The sequence below is a fragment of the Rattus rattus genome, chromosome 2 (genome assembly GCF_011064425.1).
Source record: "Rattus rattus isolate New Zealand chromosome 2, Rrattus_CSIRO_v1, whole genome shotgun sequence".
Taxonomy (NCBI): Eukaryota; Metazoa; Chordata; class Mammalia; order Rodentia; family Muridae; genus Rattus; species Rattus rattus.
This window is the reverse complement of record NC_046155.1, coordinates 56,188,473-56,211,593: the sequence shown is the minus strand read 5'-3', so window position 1 is coordinate 56,211,593 and position 23,121 is coordinate 56,188,473. Positions and strand designations below refer to the sequence as shown.

General features: G+C 40.8%; 1 protein-coding gene across 2 annotated transcripts in view; it reads right to left on the bottom strand.

Annotated features, from left to right (window-relative positions):
- Positions 1 to 22,818, bottom strand: part of Rab11fip2 (RAB11 family interacting protein 2) — a 40,273-nt gene extending 17,455 nt beyond the window's left edge. For both annotated transcript variants that reach the window (XM_032892223.1, XM_032892224.1), the window contains exons 1-3: positions 21,812 to 22,818; positions 16,066 to 16,508; positions 14,681 to 15,149 (exon numbers count right to left, since the gene is read on the bottom strand). In XM_032892223.1, the coding sequence (XP_032748114.1) occupies positions 14,681 to 15,149; positions 16,066 to 16,508; positions 21,812 to 22,164 (1,265 nt within the window). In that variant the 5' untranslated portion in view covers positions 22,165 to 22,818. The remainder of the gene's footprint in view (positions 1 to 14,680; positions 15,150 to 16,065; positions 16,509 to 21,811) is intronic.
- Between the last annotated feature and the right edge of the window lie 303 nt (positions 22,819 to 23,121).

The following is a 23,121-nucleotide window of genomic DNA, read 5'->3' as shown; positions in this document are numbered from 1 at the left end:
TGAGTTCCTGCCCAGCCTTTCTTTCCTGAGGGACTATAAGCTTAAGCCAAAATAAATAAACACTTTCCTCCTCAAATTGTTTTTGGTTATGGTCTCTATTATAGCAATAGAGAAGAAACTAAGACAAACTGCCCATAACAATTGAATTAAGTTTCAAATTAATGGACTTCCAATAAAATTAACTCAAGGTTGGCTTATGAGCACATAACCTGCCATCACTTTAGCTATCTGACCATAATACAAATTAATTAAAGAACCCTCTGGTAAATCATAAAAACAGTTACTCCTGTGCCTCTTAGTTCATGTTCCAGAGAGGTTACACACTAAAGGAGTTCTAGAAAACTGCTAATAAGCCTCTTCCCAAAGCACAACAAAAAATTTTTAATGGACATAGCCAAAGAGATTCCTTCAGTAATACAATTCAATTGTAATTATGCTTGTTCACACAGGTAAATGAAGCTGAGAAGACAAGATGAGATAGCTCCCATGTTTGCTTACGAGCGTGCTTTCATTCTTTCTTTTTAGGAAAAAAAGCAAGTAACGAAGGACTAAGTCAGATTAATGACAGAGCAGCCTGAGGTACCACATGCTCTCCCCTGGGACTGGGCATACTAAACACCCGGGTGACAAAACAGAACTAATGCAGAAGTGTCTGTGGGGATTAACAGCAATTTGCTTATTAATATTCTCATGAGGTATCTTTTAGAAGATCTCAGAGGCAAGACAATTAAAAACCATGGTCAGTGACAGCAAAGGTCATGGACAGTAAATGTAGACTTGCAGTTTTTCTATAATGAATACTAGCTGCTGCCAGGGAAAGGCCTAGAACACGAGGACTTAAGGATATGTACCAAGAAAAGCATGCTCTGAGACTTAATATTCAATCAAATTTATTAACTAATTACTTCTTCCTGCTGAAGAAAAGTCACACAAGTTATTTTAAAGACAGTCCAACAACTCACTGATTTCCATATATAAGCCCCGTGGATGCCAAATCCCACTCCTTTAAAGCTAAGCCTCTCAAACAGTTTTCTCTTAAGTACCCTTAATACACGAGAAGAATAAATCCAGCAACACACACACAACTTTTCTGACACGTCAAGATGAACTTGAAAATTCAGGCGGTTAGCTCTATAATTCTATCATGCCTCTCTTGATGTAAGAAGACTCTTCTGTCACTGGGGAAACTGCATTGCTTATCTTTGTACGCTAAGGAGACCATGGTCTATGGCTGCTGGTGCCACACACCCATGGCTAGTAGTGGCCGAGGCAGGGAAGGTAGTCCCTTTTGATTCAAAAGTAAAACAGGGAATTAGGAAGGAGTCATGAAACTAGGTTAAAAAGGCCAGTGTGCTCCACACCACTCTTTGCCAAGACACAATTTGTGATCATGGCTGAGACAAGCCCCATCTGAGAGAAGCTGTGATAGTCCCTGGTTTCTAGGAAGGCTTCTAATGTTAAAGAACAGCCTGCAGGGAAGATGCTGGCCCACAAGCACTCAAGGCTCTAGTCATCTCTGCAAAGCCTTTAAGAAAGGGTTGTTCACACTAGTGAATTCTCAGAGCCCCTTTCTTGGTGACAAAAGCCAGAGGTTCCGTTTCTAACTCTGCAGAAGCACAGCTGTGGGAGCAATAGGAGAGCTCTACATGCTAAGTTCCCAGATGCTAACTCTCTACATGCTAACTCTCTACATGCTAACTCTCTACATGCTAATTCTCTACATGCTAAGTTCCAGTTGCTAACTCTGCAGAAGCACAGCTGTGGGAGCAATAGGAGAGCTCTACATGCTAAGTTCCCAGGCTGGAAAACAACCCCAAGGCACACACAGCGGCTAAGTTTGCCTCAGCAGGGTTACAGGATTTCATGTCTGTCTGAAAAGAATAGTTTCGTATGAAGACACTCTTTGCCCCATAGACATGAACATTCTCACTACAGACCGTACACTATTCTATTCTGCTCAGTTTTTTACTCTGCTTTTATTTTATGTGTGTTGGTATTTTGCCTGCATGTATCTCTGTGCGAGGCTATTAAATCACATGGAACTGGATTCCAGACATTTGTGAGCTGCCATGTCGTTGCAAGGAATTGAACCTGAATCCTCTGGAAGAGCAGCCAGTGCTCTTAATCACTGAGCCAGTCTCCAGCCCCTGCTCGGCTTTTTCTAAATGTTTCTTCATTTAGAAAATAGTTAAAATACTGGTTCCCATGAGTCTAAAGACAGCCGCTATAACTAACCAATGCTAACATCTAAGTTTCTTATGCTACAATAACTTTGACACTTATGGGTTTCTACAAGTTTTATACTGAAAATTACTCTATAACACACGATGCTTTTTTTTTTGTTCTGTCTTTTGTTTTCCCCAAATCTAATATTTCACTTAAAATGTGGTCTTAATAGTAGTATCTTTTAGTTCCTGTGTCTCTTCCTACTCAGGCCAGGGTGGCAATTTTCTGAGTTTTCCTAAATGGAATTTAAGCACTTCACTCCTGTTCTGAAGAATACTCACTCTTTAGAGAACTAGGTGCTAAAATCAAACTATGACATAGCAAGTTCATAGTAAGCCAAGCTCATCCCACCTCTAACCTCTGATAGCTTTAGACACATAAGGTCCCTGAGAACCTTTAATGAGTTTTCCCCCTCATCAAAGCCTTTTCCCTATCCCTTTTCATATACCCATCCTTTGAGGCTGTTAAATCCCCCTTTCCATTATCCCCAGACTGATTGACTAACTCTGCTCATTTAAACCTCTGTACTTTCTGTTGTTGATTTGACACAAGGTCTTGTTATATTGCTCCTGGCCTCAAATTCACAATCTTCCTGCTTCTATCTCTCAAATGCTGGGATTTCACACGTACAGCACTAGGCCTCATCTAGCCTGTAGTTCTTATTTCCAATAGCACTTCCCAACTGCACCATGCATTATTAGGATAATTCCATGTTTTGAGTCTACCTGCCTTATAGACTCTGCTTTTATGTAACCTTTGTCTCTTAGTAGCAATGAAGAGATCATAACCAAGTGAAGTGAGAATCTTCACCATCAAGTGTGAATAAAAGCACCTTCCTTTTGGAACTCTGCCCTGTGAAACTGTCTAGTAGTCTAAAGAAGCAGGCCCATGGGGATGACATTTAAGACTTGACTGATTCTTGTAAATGCCCTCAAAAGAGGCATATTTCTCATTCAATTTCTCATTTAATATTTTTTGTTCAATAAGAAATGTTTATCAATTCTAAAACCACAACAATGGCATAACATCAAACATGTAATTCCTGTCACACTAGGAGATGGAGGGTCCTGAAATAGTGAGCAGATCTGAGTTGACAGGACACATTGGTGCTGCCGTTTTCTGAGGCAGGGGCTCTTTCGAAAGGGACTCTGGAATGTTGCAAATTCTCAATAGACATCCTTCATCCTCATTATTATGACAGCTGGAGTTGCCTTCTTTAATAAACTTAATATTTCTTTCAAGCAAGGAGTATATTCTGCGAGGAGTACTTCTCTCTGATCTGGTTAGCATGACTGTTAAGTGTTCTGTAGATCTGTGAGTAGAGATCATAGGGAGAGTGGCCATCTCTGGGTTGTGAGTCCAGCACTGTCCTCAGCACTTTGTGTGTCATGCTAATCTCATACAGTCAGGTCACCCATTTACAGTGAAAGGATAATGTGTAAGGCCCAACAGCTTTAACTAAAGATGTAAACCCAAACCTGAGTCATAATTCTGAACTTGTACCTATCCCACATTCCCCTTAAAGTAGCCTACATTCACAGTACATTGTGAACCCTTCACTGAACAATCACGTATGACACTGAATCAAAACATAAATCATATTCAGTGTGATTTTTACTTTTCATACATTTAGACAATTCATTTCTCTGAAGACTAAAAAAGAAGAAACAATATGGAAAACCACATTTGTATGTCTCTGATAAAATATATGACTGGCTATGTACTCTCTTCTTAGACCAAGCTCCCTAACAAAGTATTCACTATGCCTGACGCTGGGCTGCTGCATGGCACCGATTAAGCTGGTCACTGGAAGCCTACAGTAGCAGACATCCTTCCCCAGAATCCTACCAGGCACAGAATGGCAGTCGTGGACTAAAAGCTTCCTCATTCTAGATAGAAAAGAAATGATGTGACCCTCAGTTTTAATAAACAACTAAGAATTTAATAGTATAAAACTACTATTTGGAAATTATTCCTTTGAAGCCTATCAGATAACCCTTCCCCCACTTGCTTTACTTGTTTTGTTGTTTTGGAGACAAGGTCTCATTTGGTAGCAGGCTGACCTGAAGCTTTGTGCCTTAGCTTCTTGAGTGCTAGAATGTCAGGCTTGTACCCCCATACGTGGCTCTCTAACCACTTCCTATATGACTTTTATTACTGTTTACTTTTATTACTATTATGAGGTTTTATGAACTCATTTCTAAACTTGTAAAGTCTATGTTCAGTGGTCAAATTCAAGGACAGAGACATTTGCTTTGAGAAAACCTTTCCCCAGTTTTCACTATACTAAATTTCTCCTTTCTCTACTTTTGTACGGCAAATTTTCTGTGCTTCTATAGAGCATACACTATTCTGTCTTGGTAACAGGTCATTTATTTCAGGTCCTATCCCATTGTTGGAGAACTAGGACCTTGGCACTGTGTAAATCATACCTTGAAACCTCCACTCATGGCCTTTCTGAAGCTTTACACATGTTCAAGAAACTATACAGAAAATCTGATGATGTAAACATTAAGAAGACCAAGAATGTTTAAGCAATGGCTATTTAAATGGTATTAGCTCCTTCATCAGAAAGATTTCCAAATGTAAAACAAGTATGCAAAACATTAAAACATTATTCAACATATATGAAATACTTAGATACTTATTAATAATTATATAACTTTGATATAATCCATCACTAAACAGTAGATTCAAGGACACCTATGTCAAATGTTCAGACCATAATTTTTCTAGAAATGGGTTAAATGAATACACTAACGGTTTTTTGATTTATCTTATATGTCATCATTGGATATTTAGACAGTTTTGCTACAGTAGTAACTACTGTAAGTACATAATAAATACACTGCTGCAATTCAAAAGGTTTCCAGTCCTTGGTCACTGTCTCACTCAAAGGCTGGAGAATACACAGAAGTGTCTCAAAGGAGCTCCCTTCTCCCCACCCTCAAAGACCCATCACACAAAGAGCATCAATGCAACTCATGTTCATAGCCTAACTAACTGGTTATCCTGGCTATAACTAACTTATTCATCTGCAGCCTCAGTCACCCCTCCCCATTTTCCTCCTACAGGTACTCCATGTTAGCTCCAGACTAGACTACGGTGTGGGTTAGCTCCTGTCTCAGGTTACAGGCACAGGCCAAAATACTCAGCCTTCTAATGTTTTAGGGTCATGCTAAGGAATGAATCCCAGTACTTCCCACAGAACAGTCAAATATTCTACCATGGAGCTATACCCCGGCTGGCTGACTGACTGTACTTGTTCATACAGCAATTTTCTTTAAAGAATTCTTCCTCTTTAAAAGCAGCCAGTGCTCCTAACTAGTAACCATCTTTCCTGGCCCTTGCCACATTCATTTCAAAATTAAAAGAAAAACCTTGGACATCCTACTATAATACAAGTAATCAGAGACACATCACATCACAACACACCTGAAAATGCTCTGGAAGCCCAAGCACTTTCAACTTATGCAAGGAGACAAGCAACTCACACCACAGCAGCAGCAGCAGCAGCAAACAGTGAAAAGCTATGAGCTCACATCTCAAGCACTAGCACAAAACAGAGAATGTGAAATGGAGTAGGGTGAGGCTTTAAGCTTTCAAATCCAATAAGGCCTCACTACTTGAACTTCCCCAAATAATGTCATCAACCAAAAACTAAGTAATCAAGTATCTTCTTAACTGATGGGATATATTCTCACCTAAAGCACCCCATATAGAAAATAGTGAACAGAAATGTTGAAAATAATGATTCTAGATTGAAATTCAGAAACATATTCATCTTGTTTGGCCTACAGGAGCCATATTAAGACAGGTCATGCAGTGTTAGAGACTCATTAGACTTTAACCTTTGCAGGGACATTCAAGCTTTTCACACCGGGACACAAAGTCATCTACTAAGGCCATGCTTAAGAACCACACAGTCTGTTAGAAACAGCTCAAGAGCTTTTACCTTTATGGCTCTGTGTCGGGCCACACTCACTACTGCCCTCAGCCTATGTGTCCTGTAGCCACTACCTACCGGAATACAACATTTGTAAGAAAATGCTTGACTTGGAGTTTTCTGAATCAAAAAATCAAAATCAAAATAGAAACATCAAAGTTACACAGGAAATAAACAGACCACGTGTTTGCAACTGGGAATGGCAACTCTTAAATGTGAAGGAGGCAGAGGAGCTGAATAGCGAACCCTGGCCAGGGTGCCCAATGCAGTCTCCTCTGTGGCCAAGAGCCTGACACTGTAAAGTCAACAGAGGAGCAGATGATCCACAATAGGCAGTTTTAGACAAGAGGCCACAAGTGAAAAGCATGCTCCACCAATTGTGTGTAAGTAACTGAGGCATACATAGTCTGTCCTTCTGAAGAATTTCACTTTAACTACACAGCTCAGAACCGACATCAGCAAACATCATCCACCTACATCCACAAGCTCCTCTACTTCCTGTTTACAAATAATTTTCTCAAATATTACCTTAAACCCAGAAGCTTATGTATTGATTTATAAAAGTTAGCATGTTGGGATCATTGAAATAAAATCATAATATTTTCCTGTTGGAAAGCTCCAGAGGACTTATAGGCTCTATCTTGCATTTGGTCATATCGTAACGACCTGCACTCTTTAACTATCAGACTCACCACGTGTTATCCTGTGTCCAGTGCCTAAGAGCTCGTTAATTACCTAAACTATATCTCCATAGGTCTTGTTAATTACCCGTCTCCTGTCTCGGAGGACCTTGTTAATAACTTGTACAGTCTCTCTAAAGAGGTCCTAACAACACATTAAAATTAAAGATGCTTTTCTTTTAGCACCTGTCAAGTGCTGTAAATTGAGAAATTTTCACATCAGTTTATTAGCCTACAGTAGTTTTTGTGGGTTTGTGGTATGTTTTCTTCCTTTTCTCTCATACATAATCTCTTTGTATCTTAATCTCTCATCTTACAAAAAAATCACAAAAATAAACAAAAAGGAAAAACTTAGCAAAGTCTGTCTTTTCGTTACAGAATGCTTTTTGTTTTCAATTCTAAAGACCATAAATATCAATTTGCATTAGAGTCAGCAAAGAATAGCATGGTTGGTATCTGCAAATTAACCCAATGGGAGATACACCAATTAATGAGGCCATAATAAGGAGTCAACGAGTCTACGGATGACGAAGGATAGAGAAGTTTCAAGTCATCTCTGGGGAGTCACACATAAGTTCTAGTCAGTGCTGTGGGAACGAACCACACCTATACCTCTCCCTCCGAATCACTATCACATGGGAACCCCTACAAATCCCAGGCCACTAATGGATTAAGGGCTCTAAAAGTTTATATTCTGGGTCTCATCAATGAGGCTGCAGGGTTTCAACTACATAAGCAATAGATGGACTACCAGGGATCAATGGCAAGCCATCTTCAGACATACATGACAAATGGTAATATGACTACCAAAACAGACCTTATGCACAGTAAGGTTTACAATGCTAAGGACTGCTTTAGAACTCTCATCTCCCTCCCTCTTTCCCTCCTTCCCTTTGCAAGCACACATACAGTTGCACACATCCATAGAACACATTGTAAAGGAAGATGTAACAACTAGAAATAAGATTTTTTTCTTTAAGAACACTTTTTTTTTCAAATAAAAAAATGTAACCTTATATCAATAGTCTTTTTTGTGGGCATTATTATAGCTTCCTGATAATGCTATATGCAACAGTTTATGATGATTCTTAGACTGTGTGAATTAGACACACATTCTGGGTAACTAATTTTTGGCAGTTCCTAAGAATAATGTGACCCAATCACAAACAGGAAATGACCAGTTAAGGGGTAGGGGAAAGAAGGGAGGGAGGAATGGAGAGCTACCTGATCTAAAAGGTAAAATATACTGTCAAGTGAGACTGAAAAATAATAGCGATAAATGTCTTCATCTTAGATAATATTTCTATAGTATCCTAAAAAAATCTGGTCTGTGCTTATTGGCTAGAAAGATCACAGGAAGGCTAGGAAGACACAGGACTAGAAAGAGTAGGGGAGACAGGACTAGAAAGGCTAGGAAGGATCTGTGATGACCAAATACATGTGAAGCACCTGACCTAATAAAATATAAAGCTCACTATCAAGTTTTTGTACAGCAACTGAGCAAGGCTGCTTAGTGCTCAGAGATGCAATAAAGCAGAAAGAAGGAGAACACGTTTTCTGTGACAGTCATGTTTCCATGACAAACACAAATGCCTTGAGCTATTCTTGCGTTCTGACTTCATTCGCTCTTCACATGAAAGAGTTTATTATGGATGTTTTTAAAAGTTCAAGGTGCCATCCTGGGGTATAGGTTCATAAATTCAAGGTCCGTCTGGCCTGTGGTGTGCTCAATGCCACCCTGAGCAATCTAGTGAGATTGCTGTCTCACAGGGAAAAGGAAGAGGGGGCTGAGGACACAGTTCTGTGGTAGAACACCCGCCTAGGATGTAAGAAGAGACAGGTCTTTTACTGGTTTATTTCGATTTCTAAGCAAGATAGGCATCTACTCTCTTCGTGTGGTTAAAGAATTCCCATAGCTGGATGGAGATGACACTTTCCAGACCTTCTTAAGAAAATGCACATCCTGGGGGATACATACCATCCACCCATTCAATGGACTTAGCATGCTTTTTGAGTCACTCTTCACAACTGATGCTAGGTTTCATCTGTATCCTGGCCAACAATTCACCCACATACCATAAATACCAGTCAAAGCTCATCCTTATTCTCAGCATCCACTACAGCTCAGGTGCTGCCTACACTCCCAACACACAGAATCCCCTGTTGTCTGAGAGTCTGTTTTAGCCAAGCTCATTTCCCTGCTGTGTTGCTTACTCATTGGGTGGGGTCCATTCAAATCTGAGTTTATCAGCGTAACCCCCGACTTCCAGCTGTTAAAAACTGACTATGTATGACTGCAGGGATACAATTTAGATCAGTAAGTTTTAAACCCAACTGGTCATTAATAGTGAGTTTTGAAAACACTGATTTTCTTCAAGGCATGCTGATGAAAAGATTCATACTTCCTGTGAAGGGAGTTCTAACAAACCACAGCTTAAAAAAAAAAACATAGGAACCAATGCTGACCAACCAGACACAAGCATCTGATGGCAATTCCAGCTTCTCCATCAGAACAAATCCAAAGGAGGGAAACACCAGGACTCTGTGACAGGGAGCATGAGTTCTTGGCATTCTGACACTTCCTCCCGCCTGAGCCCAGGAAAGGAAAATGGCATCTGGTTTACAGCACCCATGGGTAGAGGCAGAGAAACTCACTAAGGAGGTGAACTTCCCAAGATGAGAAGGGGGGCTCAGCAAAAAGAAAAGCTGGGTGGTAAGAAAAGGCGGCACAGGACAAACCTTAGCATTTACAAAGTATTCAAGTCACAGTTGCTGTTTAGATCCACACTTAATAAGCACTTCGGACCTGAGCTTTCTTCAACACAACAAAAGGCATTTTAACCCACTGCTCACTCAGCAAAATAAAAGTTAACTGTGACTACATGGGAGCACCTTAGCCACTTAGTTCTGGGAGCATCTATCTTTCCAACTGGTTGTTTTGGGTTTCTTGCCCTTCTGAGAGCCAGGCTGATCTCCACTCAGCTAGTATGAAGTTAAGCACACTATTTCTGGAAAACATCAAGTCTGGTGTGGTAGTGCATACCTGTAACCTAACAATGAAGAGGATGATGCTGAGTTTAAGGGTGTGGGGAAAGCATGGAGGGGGGAAAAAGCTGAAAAATAAATATTGGCTCTATAGGTCATAAATTGCTCATACTATTCAACATATTCATTCTAGTACCAAACATCCACATGAAGATGAGAATGGTGGTAATTCAGTGAAATGTCATCTGGATGACTCCTTGTCTAAGCATGGAAGAAGCAGCAATGGGGGCAAGAGCAGAGAAGGAAGCTAATGTGCTGTGCAGCTCACACCAGCTCTATACTGAGCCACAACGGTTCCCTTCTCTACTGCAGAAGACACAGCAAGACGGTGGCGATGAAAGTGGTCAGATAATCTCAATGCTTGGAGTACTGAAGAGGGAGGAGTTCAAATCCAGCCCATTCGGTAATACCCAGTGAGATTCTATCTGAACAACACTGGGTGAGTACGCCTGCCCATTTCCACCCTTTAGGTCATTTATAATCTGGTTTTTAAAAGCAATTATTCTGAATAACCTATTTTAAAAATCCTAACCCTGAAGGCATGTCTGTTTTTAGAAAATGATATTCTGCCAGTACAGAAAAGCACTGCTTTACAATAAAGAAGACATAACACAAATTAGTATTTGAGCCTGTTGATAAATAATAAAATGTATCAATACTTTCCTCTGACTTTTGTCAACAAAAGGCAAAAGGAACAATTCTGAAGCATGAACCATATCATCTGGTATTTCCTGTAAAGGACATGAGTTCCAAATATAGTTATATGCTCAGGAGCAGTGGGACACCAGAAGACCAAGAGCTACACGGCATCCAGAATCTCAGGAGATACTCAGCTGGTGTCTTTCGCTTACACAATGACACATACCAACTCAGTCTCCCTCTGGGCACACAGCTAAACCCAATTTCTTAACAGTTTGCAGTAAGGATGAGACCTGACTGAACTCTGGCCAACAAGACATATGCAGACTCACCATTCCAGCCCTGGCACATGACAGCACACTGTGACGGATGGTCCTCACCTCTCCCTGTTCAAAATAACAATGTCACCAGTAAAGAAGGAAAAGGCCTGGCTCCACAGACACTGTACAAGACTGAGCACATTCTCTCCATTCCCATCTCTAATAAGGTTCTGTACAAAGCCACTGAGGTCTGGAGTTAAGGCAGTTGATAACCTAGCCCACCTATCATATAGACACTAGAAGTGACTGCTTATGGCAAAAATCTTAAATATTAGTGTAAAACTCAGCTTTTAAAATTAGCACTAGAAACTTGCACACACTAGACAAGTACTCTTATCAATGAAGTACAAGTACTCTTATCTTAACATCTTTGCTCATTTATTCAATATTTTCAATTACAAAATAGGATCTCAAAAGTTGCCCAGGCTGCCCTAACCCTGAGTGATGGCTAACAGGTGTATATTGACTCACTTGCTCACTCTCTTAGATTTTAAAATAAAAATGTGCATTCCAACCTTCTTAGATCTATTTTTGGTGTATTAGGAAGACTTCCACTGTTAACACTGGGCTGAAAGCAGTTGACAGGCATAATGAGAAGAACACTGCTATCATGTTTATGTTCAAAATTTCCAATGTGGACGGTCTCTCAAGAAGCGTACAGGAGATCACAGTAAGAAGATGAGTGCAGTCACCCAGACAGTGGAAGGAAAGGTGGCTAAGCTGCTGGGCACAATGCATGTCCTTCAGAAGATCAGACTGTATCAGAAAGCCCTGAGCTTGGGAAGCCACTGCTCGCTAGCAGAGTGGGAAAGGCTTCAGGGAAGCAGAGCAGGTGACTAGGAAGAAAATTGTTAGAGTGAGCATCAGAGAGGAGCCTTGCATGCTACTGAAGCAGGCAGTCTGACTAGTTTCCTCATCAGTTTCCCACAAGGCTATAGGAATGACTCCAAGATGCAAAATAAAGTGTATTTTGTGGTTTCCAATGTGGCTTTTCCTTGGGGAGATGTTACATATACAAACACTAAAAACTTCAACTTCTAAAAACTACCTTCTTAGTGACTGAAGATGGAGGAACATAAAGAAAATTCTCCAGTTCTAGTGACATGCTTCGTTACTTAGAGGACAGACATAGTTCCTGTGCTTCTGCAATCACAGGTATGCCAGTTTACACACCAGCTTCTTGGCAATGAATTGTGCTTTAAGTTGACTTAGTAGTCTCAAAACCATGGGTCACATGAGTCCTGGAGCTCTCATAGTAGGTTTTACTTAACATACTGGGAAAATAATGCACAGTACACAATCTGTGGCTTCAGAAACTGGTCTGGATGCTACTTGACCCAGCTGAAGATTACACTGGGAGAGGAATTCTAGACACTATCCTGGCCATAGCCTCTCAAATTCCACCCACACTAAAACTGCAGCCTTTTTATTCAGCCCATTTGTATCCTACTGTTTTGTACTTTAACTGGAGCCACTCATTAACTACAAATGTTCTGATTTACCAGAAAGATGACTAGTAACACAGAAACTTCCAGGAATGCATTTTCTGACCCTACACCTGGAGCCTCATAGAGAAAAAGTCTTAAATTTAAAAAAAATTCCTATATACTTGTAATCATAGAATATATAATACAACCCTGATTTTGATAATAGTATTAATATTAAAATAGAACAAAATGAAGCTGAAGTCTAATGAAGGCCACCTCCCTATCAAAGCCCACGGCAGCCCACGGCAGCCCCCGGCTTGAGGACAGTTTTTTTTTTTTTTCATATTACTTGTATTGTATTATTTTATAAGTAGTTCCCACTTTTCCTTGCTTTCCACTGACTCTGAATTTACCTAGTTTAGCCAATCTCTAAGTTACCTTGAACAGTTGTTTTCAGCTATTTCCTGCTGAAAAATAAAAATGTTCAGGAAGGGAGGGCACACTCCTCTTAGGCCTGTATTTAAGAGTTGGTAAAATAGAAACTGCATGAAGCACCTGTGTGCTTAGTACAACACATCAACACATGAACGCCATCAACACATGAACGCCTCAGTTAACTATTGATACCACAAAATAAAAAATTATTTCTCTGAAGCATACATCTATAAATAAAACTGAACGATTTTTTTCCCAAAAACTACAGCAAATCCCTTTTTTAAAAAAGGAATATTTCATAAGAATAAGGAAAACAGTGAACTAGACTGTTGGGGAGAGGGCAGCAATGGGGGTAGGGTTGGGAGGGGAACACCCATAAGGAAGGGGAGGGGGGAGGGGGATGTTTGCCCGGAAACCGGGAAAGGGAATAACACTCGAAATGTATATAAGAAATACTCAAGTTAATAATAATAAATAAAAAAAAAAGAAAAAAAAAGAAATAACTCAAGTTAATAAAAAAAAAAGAATAAGGAAAACAAACAGAAAATGAGCACTTCCCTCTGGAAATTTTCAGTATTTTTTTTTTTAACTTTTAAAACATAGCTTAGAAGATATATATTCAAGAGTGGACCTTGCATACATGAGGGAGAGGCCCAAGAGAAAGGCAGACCCAAGTGGCTGTTAGTGCTTCATCTTCTATTTGTACTGGGATAGAACAAAAAGCCCCACTTTTAAAGAAAACTATACACAATACATCAAAAGGGACAGAGGTCACCTGTCCCTTACCCAGAACTTGTGGGACCCGAAGTGCTTCAGTTTGGTTTTAGAACTTTAGAGTATCTGCATTGACTCTCCATGCAAAAAGATCAAATCTGAAATATTCCAAATCTGAAACTCAGAGTTCTGTCCGTGATGAACGCATTAACAGTGACACTATACTTCTATATAAAAGTGGACCAGGTTTCCAGTCAGGGGTGCTCAGCCTGAAGCAGTGACCATCTATCGGTGCCCTATTTGGTGTGGCTTTGTACTGTGTGCTTTATGTGTTACTTATCCTCACTAAATCCCACAAACTATGTATTATTTTATTTGCCTCAAAGATATAGATGCTAAGGTCTAGAGAGGTCGCAGTGCTCCACAGCCAGAAGATCTATATCTTATACATTACAACAGGAATAAAGCCTTCCATTCTATGGCTAACACGGAGCCTCTACTGTGTTCCTCCACAATGACTTAAAACTTTCAAGGTCATCTTCATCTTTGCTTGAGGTTCCTCATGCAGGCCTCCATCACTCACATCTGCAGAACCTCTGACTCTAATGCTGTGACATTATACAGAACAGTATACAACAGTATCTGCAACAGTATACAGAAAACTCAATGTTCACCAGCTGACTGTGCCCATAGTTACTCATCACCCAGGGCTCTGGTTAAGGCACACACAGTACCCCTGAAGGTCACTGAATTCCAGAAAACATCAATGAATAAAAGCTATTCCTGATCAGCCATTTAATAAAGACAGTTAACATATATTAAGACAACATTAGTACTTCAGCATTTGTTAAAGAACACCACGCTGACTACTACTGGCTTGCTGATGCTCTCCTGGCAGCCCGTGATTTAATCCCTGGGAAGCACCCAGAAACATATTTCTGGCTCGAATTCATACCTATAGTCTATTCACTCTCACTGGGTCTCATCAAGCACCATGCTGTTTTCTCCAAGAGCTACAACGGGTTTCTGGCTCTCGTAGGTTAGAGCAAACTAGGGTAAAGAGGAAGAAGCCTTCACCCTTCCAAGGTAAAATATTCAATTTCAAGGACACATGCAAACAACAATGCTTAGATCTATGATGAATTGTTTTTTTAAAGGTAAAAATAAATAAGTAAATAAAAGGAATACTTATTACTTTCAAGTACAAGGTTCCCCCAAATAGCACATGCTCCTCCTTGGTGACCTTACCTTGAAGATGGCATTATAGTTGAAGCCCTGAATTTTGCTGTAAACGGGTTGGTTGACTCATATTCAAAATAGTCCTGCCGGTTTTCACTAAAAGCACTAGGTGATTTCAAGTCACATGGGCTATCAGATCCCCCATTGTTCAGCTTGTCAGATCTCCTGCTATCTCTCTTCCCAGTCACTCTTTCAAAGAGGCTCACCTTCTCCCTTTTCTCTCTCTTACTTTCTTTCCTGACTTCAATTGATTTTGAAAATAAATTCGTGCTGCTGTCCCATGGCTCACTGCTTTCTTCAAATGGATTCTTCTTCCTTGGCAGTGTTGCAAATTTTTGGGGTAATGAAGCAGTCACATTTGTAAATGGGTCATTCTGTCTTCCAAAACAGTGTTCACCTTCATCCACAATGCTGCCAGGTTGGTTCAATTTAGAAGTATCAAAGCTTAGTGTTCGTCTGTGTGGAGACTTGAGACTTCCTACAAACATTTTTTCCCATTAGTAGGTGATAGGTGACATATGCTATTACACTATCTGACACATTCTGCTGCTTCAGAATGAGAGCAATTAACTAAAGATATTAACCCTCAAAATAATCAAAACAATCTTAAAATTAGGTAAGGGCTATTATGAAGTAGAGTGCTAATAATAGTATACTTTTAGACAATTATATTACTATCTTCCTTGGCTCAGAAACCATCAAATGAGAAAAGTATAAAATGGAACCAAAGGACCTGCTCTCACGATCATGCTGAAAAGTCTAAAACTTTTCTACCATTAGAATCCAATTTAGTTTCCTTGGAATATAGACATTTTTTCTAGGAACACTTGGATGGAATGGAATATATGCTGCAGGATTTTTTTTTCCTTTTTGTTGTGTATGTAGATATTTGTGGAGGCCAGAGGTCAAGCAACACTGGCATTCCTCAGGAACTACCCATCTTGTCTTTTGAGACAGAAACTCTAAGTGGTATGGAATTTGCCAAGTAGTTTTGGCTATCTGGCCAGGGAGCCAGGGGGGACCCACCTGTCTCTACCTCCTCCACTCCTGCTTTCCTAATGTACATCTGGGGCATCTATGGAACTCAGGTCCTCATGCTCTCAAGGCAAGCATTTTGCCAACCAATCTCTGCTGCAAGCTTTTGAAATGGAGAAATGACAGCAGGAAAAAAAGAGAACAGGCCTTGAAAGAAGACTAGGATTCATTTCACTACCACATACAGTAAAAATACAGATACAAGCAAGCTTGCCTTCAGTCAATGTATCAATTAGGAGTTGGGAGGTACTTAAACAATCAATGACTAGCTTTAGAAACATTACTTTTCATTTTCTGTCTTTAGAAGTTACACTATATAAAATAGGAGAGAGGAAGAAAGGAAATGAGGCACCACTTACCGCTTTCTGGAACAACTCCAAAGGAATTTATCTGGTGACTGAGAAGATGTGTTGGGCCTACAGTGCTAGACTTCAGCTTCTCAGAAGATAAGTGGGACCCAGTTAAATCAGACATCGAATGGGCAGAAGAGAGCCGCTGAGGACCCAGAAGAAAAGGCTTTTTTGGTTTGGATTTCATCTGCATTTCACCACTTGAAAACTCAGGATTGGCATCAGGCATGTGAGTGCTCGGAACGATGGCAGAGGACGTATCAGAAAACACCCCGTCGCTTTTCCTGCCTTTCATCTTATCTTTTAATTTTGCAAAAGGTGATCTCGTCTTGTCCTTCATTGACAAGTCAAACATGCTTGCTGTCATGTTGTTCCTCATAAATTGAATATTGACCTTTATCTCACCCCTGTTTTTTATTCTTTTTCCTTGTTTTGATTCTAATCTAAACCACCTTAAAGAGAAGAAAAGAAGTTGGTTGTAACAAACGATGGCAGCAGCAACATTGTTATATCCAGGCGGCCCTCCAGTAACGTGACCACACATCTGCCTGGAAACTGAATGAAAACCAGGCAGCTACAGGTCTCTAGCTTTACTCACTGTTTAAAAAGAAAACAAATCAAGCAAACAAATGATCTAGTTTCTACAGAGTGACACACAACACTGGTGTGAGTTTTGGAAACTATGGAAAGCATTTTAGATAAACTTTCCCCTCATAATTCAAAAATCATCATCAAAAATTCTTATCAACAATAACTAATTATGTTTCCATATGGGACAAGTGTTACTAATGGCCTAAGGACGTGCTTAACATTCAAAGACACTGAGCCAGAAACTTTGAAAGTAATTCATCACTTCTAATTATTTCTGAGTACCATAAAATGACAAATAATGATGACATTTAAATAAAATACTTAGCCCCTACCCCAAAATATAATTTATATAAGTAGTAAAAGAATTTTATTATTTTATTAATTTTATTAATGGGGATGGTACATAGTTTGTTAAATAAGCAGCATTACTTAACATTTATATAAAACAAATCTAACCCTTTTCCTGAATAAAATATGTAAAATGAGTAAAATGTAAGAAGTGATAGACAATAAATCTTGTGAAGTTTTCAAAGAATAAAAAGCTCAAATAATTCCGGCCAGAAAGCTATTGACTATGAAATAAAAAGGACGTTACAGACAAAACCAGACCCAGCTTTCAGGCACCTCTTGCATCATGCTGCCAATTTTCAAGTGAACTGTATAAGAAGCAGGGCTTGTTTGGGTGTTGCTTACAGTAGTTTTATCCACATGAAATTCTCCAGTCCATGGCATCACAGGTGGTCACTCTACAGGGCAAACAGCCTGCCCTGCCGCATGCAGCCACAATGCCACATCGTTTGGGGGTCTGAGTCCGTTAGGGAGACATGCTGTTATTTAAATACAGGACTATTTAAAAGAGTTAGCTGCAGAGCAACTCTGACCAGATTTTATATCACTTCTTTTTCTTGTTGTTTGCCAACAGGGTAGCTAAAAGATGGCTGGATTTACTATACACTAAGCCAAAAATGGGCATACCAGAAGGACAGAGAGCTGATGCCCAATCTATATCAGCTCCATGATGGTGGCATGTTTCCTTGATAAACTGAAATGATTCAATCAATGAAGACATATCACGCTGATACCAAAACAAGCATTTTCTACAAGAGAATATTTTATGAAAGAATGCATATTTTATGACCCTAAACTAAGAAACGTTATACAATGATAACATCAAACAGGATTTGGAGTATGAAATGACAGCAATGAACTGTGGAATGGAGAACATCAAACAATACAAACATGAGCTCTCAGAACAGCTCCAAATGGTGCAAAGCTACATAGCCCAGGTTCGACTTTGGGTTTCTGGAAAACAGAGCTAGTTTCAGTGTCCTGAGAGACACTTCTGATGGGTGACACCTGAGAAATATTCAAAAGTCTCACGCTACCTGGAAAATGAGCAAAGGCTCTCTGTACAAAGTACACACTCACCCAACAGGCAACAACAAAAACGTGACAGAGACTTTATCACAGCTTGATAAAAGCCAATTTGAGGAAAGTATATCAATGGTTCCCAAAATGGAAGGGGGTGAAGATGGCCAAAACTCAGTATCTGAAATAAGAACACATGAATTGTATCTTACTTTGGTGATGGAGAAACTGAGGCAAGGAGAAGGACAAACCATTTCCCCAAGGCAGATGGAAACCAATGAGAAAAACATCTAAAGCTGATGGAAAACATCTGCAGGAAAATACCAACTCGTCCTTACTTATGAAGCACATGTGTTAATAAGGTTAGCCACATGGCTGCCACACAGTACAGAACTCTGTATTTAACCAGAGAGCACTGGGGTAGAAAGGCATCTTCACACTCCCCTCCTTCTTCTGTGTGTGTGTGTGTGTGTGTGTGTGTGTGTCTGGGGGGGGGAGACAGAGACACAGAAAGAGACAGAGAGAGACAGAGACAGAGAGAGACAGAGAGAGACAGAGAGAGAGAGCCCCTTGAGGACAGATTGCTTTACACTAAAAATTCACTTTTTTATTTCTAAGCCATCTTCATAAATCAACAAGATTCAGTTCCAAACATGAGTGCTTTATAGCATTTTAGTTTTAGTAGGAAACTCTAAACACCTCTGCAAGCTTTAAAGAATAAAGCAACACTGTATTTTAATCCAAGTGTAAAAAATATTAATTTTCCTCCCCTCCCCAACAACAAGCAAACAAAACAACAACAAGCAAAACAAAATCCTGCAAAGAACTCTGATAAACAAATTGATTTATAGGGTAGCCTGACAAGTAACTTTAGCTGTTCTGTTTTGAAAGCGATCTTAATGAGAACTTCAAGAATCCTGAAATAGTGTTTGTTTTCCCAGGCTTCAAAGGGACAAATGAAGACACAGCACTTGGGAGTTGTTGGATTAATGCCGACTCTTTTCCACCTCTGGAGTGCTGGGCTGAAATGGTATATGGCTTCTGTTCAATTTTTAGTGGGCACAGGTCCATGTCCAAACTACCACACATGTGGGAGTGATTCCCAAGCAATTGGCACTGTGTGGTCAGAAATGGGACAAGCCTGGCAATAAGGAGGCCAGAGGCCAGGAGGCAGGTGCAAAGCGCGTGTGCACACACACACACATAGCGCACACACACACACACACATAGCGCACACACACACACACACACACACACACACACACACACACACCCCTACATATATATGTGCAAGTCTCATCTAACTCTAGATTCTCTATTATTAATTTTTTGAGATCATTGAAACAAAGAGAGCATCACCTACTTGGATTGTTAAAAAAAAAATCAATGGATATTACATAACAGCATCAATGATTTTCCCATTCTATTATTAAACACTGTGTTATTTCCTTAAATCTCATGCCAGAACCAACCCAGACATCTATTAAAGAAGGCAAATGCAAAAGTTCTCTTTCTCCTCAAAGGATTTGGCTTGGGGCCTCCCCACCCCCTCTCGTTTAAAAAGAAATAATAAAATAATATATACATATATATATTCAGAGTAGAAAAATAGGTTAAAATAATAGTTTTAAGCACAATACTTTTCGCCTCTCATGACACAACTGGAAGACAAGATGTAAACACTTGTCGTTTTCACTGTCGGAAAGTACAAAGTGTCACACCCAGCAGTTTCGTGGGACGTCTCAATCAGCTGGTAGCCTTCATCACTCATTCCACTTTTCCAAAAGGCACTTGGGAATATGCTGACAAGGGCTAGCAATGTGCAGAATATTAAATACCTTTCTTTTAATACACTGGTGGCTCAAGTCTGTCTCTTACTATGCCACATGTGCAGCTGGGCTGGAAAAGGAAGCTATTAAATATATTAAAAATCTAGAAATATTACCAATAAAGATACCTCATCAAATACGCAGTTCCCATTTAGTCGCCCGCACAAAATAGTAAGGGTTTAATAACATATGAAAATCTCTTTGTATGCAGTAACATCGCAAACCCTGTTGATAGCATTTCAAAGCATCTCCCCTCCAAAAGCTGTCCTTGATTTTATAGACAGACTACACTGTTAAAGAGTATTGTTCATGGTCTAGTTTATTGTAACTGCAAAGCTGCCAAAGACGGAAATAAAACAAGAAATTTTTAAAAGGCTACTTCTTTCTCAGGATCTTTGGATCTACACTTGGGCCTACTTAAATTTGGGAATTTGCGTTCGAGGGGTCTGTGGTATATTACCATTAATATTAAAAGTACTTTTTAAAGCACAGTAAGAAATTTGAAACTGTACATGCTTGAAAGCTCAGTCAAAACACTTTAAAGGTATACACTGAGTCACTTCAAAGTGACAATTTGGGGCAAATTATTTGGTTACTATTGATTTTTCATTTTAACACTGATGAAGAACTCCTCGGAAAGAACATGCTATTTGTTAAATATTAGGAAATTTAAAAATCATTAAATATACAACTTAAACTTTCTCCCCCCTCAACTGGATATTTACCTATTTTTTCTTCTTTCATTTCTAGTGTTTTATCTTACATAAACCAAATCTTAGGTAAAGACTTTATTCAAAACAAAACAAAAACAATTCCTATTAAATGAAGTTTTCTGGCAAGCTTTAAAAGGGAAAAAAAGAGAAAAGATCATTATACTTATAAGAAATTAATGTGAACTTAAAATTATCATGGTAAGTGCTCTAAAGGGTAGATAGATAAACATCCATCAGGACTGGGTTTTGCTCTTCTTTTTTTTTTTTTTTTTAAGCTACTTGGGAAGAGGGATGCCCTCTGATGAGTTCCCCCAACCCTCTTTTCATAAACTCCAGCCATCTCCAGGAGCCTTCAGGCCCACTATAAGCTATGTATATAAGGTGAAGCCCGGACAGGCATGTAAGCTAAAGGGCAGGACAGGAGGTCTGCCTTTCCAAACTTGCTACTTGTTTCAGCTTAGGACATAATATCCTAGTGTTGGTTTGCATCCTGATTTCTTAAATTAAGTATATCTAACTTAGGCTTGAAAGTTCTATTTCAAAAGCCATGTTTTCATTAAAGAAGTCATTAAATCACTGCATCACAAGACTGTAATCACTGTCTCCAATCTTACACCAGTTAATTCTGTCTAAACACAACAGCTTTGCTGAACTGATTCTTCAGTAAACAATAGCTCCACTATGCTGCAAATTCAAAGGAAAAATGTCAGTGGGTTCAAGACTGAAGATGTCTGTGCAGACTTCCAAAACTTTTCTTTTAACAACTTTCTCCCTATCAAGAAGTACTGACCCTGAAAACTGGTGGAGCAAAAATAAAGGCCAACTGTTTCCAATGATGAAATACAGTTCTAAAATTAGAAACTTATCTTTTGACAGCCTTTATTAGTAATTTACCTTTTAACAGTGCTCAACAAACATAAACCTAATGGTACACATATATTTAATTTTCTGGTTTTCCAGTTCATGCTCTAGGCCTCTAATAAAAAGTATTAAAATCCAATGCAAAATATTCCACTGTTTAAGAGCTCTTTACCTCACACAGAAATGGGGGTGGGGGGACTGGTTCACTAATCACTCCATTTAAAAAAAAATTCAGAGCAAAGGCTATTTTCACTTCAAAGTCATGCAAAAAGAAGTGCTTAAAACTGGATCCTATTTCAATCCCAAAGACCAATGCCTCGAATATACTGTTCAAGTACAGTAAATCCATATATCTTTAAGTACCCAAAATTCAAAATAAATTATGTAACTTACTCTGTTTTCCTTCTTTGTTTGTCCTCAAAGATGTCATTGAGATTGATTGCCACCTGCCCTAAAAACTTATCCAGTCCCACCAGGGACCTGTGCATCACTATAAGAAAAAGAATGTATTTCTCCGGATTACCCTGCATGAGCAACCCAGGCAGCTCAAAAGAGGCCTCCTCCTTCCAGACCGGCTCCAGGGTTTTCTCCGCTACAGATGTAGAATACTTCTCTTTGCCCAACTGAATTATGGTGTATGTGTCATTGGTGCCACTTTTGCCTTTTGGCTTCAGATCTTTAGCTTGGAGCACTGTGACCTGCACGTGGGTTGGAAACCACTTTTGGGCTTGCTCAGACAGCATCATTCTGGGGCTTTTTTTGTTTTGTTTTGTTTTTCGGTTTTGTTTTTTCTTTTTGTTTTTGTTTTTCTCTGAGCAGAGTTCAGAAGCACAGGCAGCGCCCCTCCCGCGGGGAGAGTCCCGTACCCTGATCACTGCATCCTTAAGGGCACTTCAGCGAGCTGGGGAGTCAGGGCTGCCCCGAGGTCCCTAAGGGCTGATGTCAAGAGGACCGGCCCGGTGGCCGCCGCCGCTGCGGGGGTCCCTTTCTTCCGTAGAAGCACAGGGGCCCACATCACCTCCGCGCCGTCCGGGCCTCCGCGCGCAGCCCCGCGCCTCGCGTCGCCGCCGTGCCGGGGCCTGTGCCCCTACGGCCCGGCCTCAGCCCCGCGCGGCCCGGCTCCTCCTCCGACCCGGCTGATACGAACCGTCGGCAGCCGCCGGGCCTGGCTCCCTCCGCCCGCGCGGCCTCGCCTCGCCTCGGCTCCTCCCCCGAGAGTGGCGCAGGCCTGGGAGAGCGGGTCGGAAGCGGCCGTCCTGGACCGACCTCGGAGGGACGCCGGGCGCGGGCGGCAAACTGAGACCCGGCGGCGGCACCAGGCGAGGCCTGGACAGCGACCCGCGGCTCCTAGCGCCCGGCGCGCGGCGGCCGCGCCACTTCCGGGTTGGCCGTCTCCATGTTGAGCGGGACTGCGCGAGGGGCGGGGCCGGGCGGGGTTGGGGGTCAGCGCCTCCCTGGTTGCCGTGACGACGGGGCGCGCGGTGCGGCACGCGGAGGCTGGGGTGCGCGCGCTGGACGGTGGGTGCTGAGGTTCCAGCCTGGCGGTTGCTGCGCTCTGGGGACGTGAGAACCCGCAGAGGCCGACAGGGGGTTCTGGGAGGTGGCACTGGGCCCTGAACAACGCCCGCACTTGGGGGAGAATCGGTTTCCATCTTGGAAGACTGGAATCTGCCCCAGCTGTGTGTTCAGTCCTGGCTAGGCGC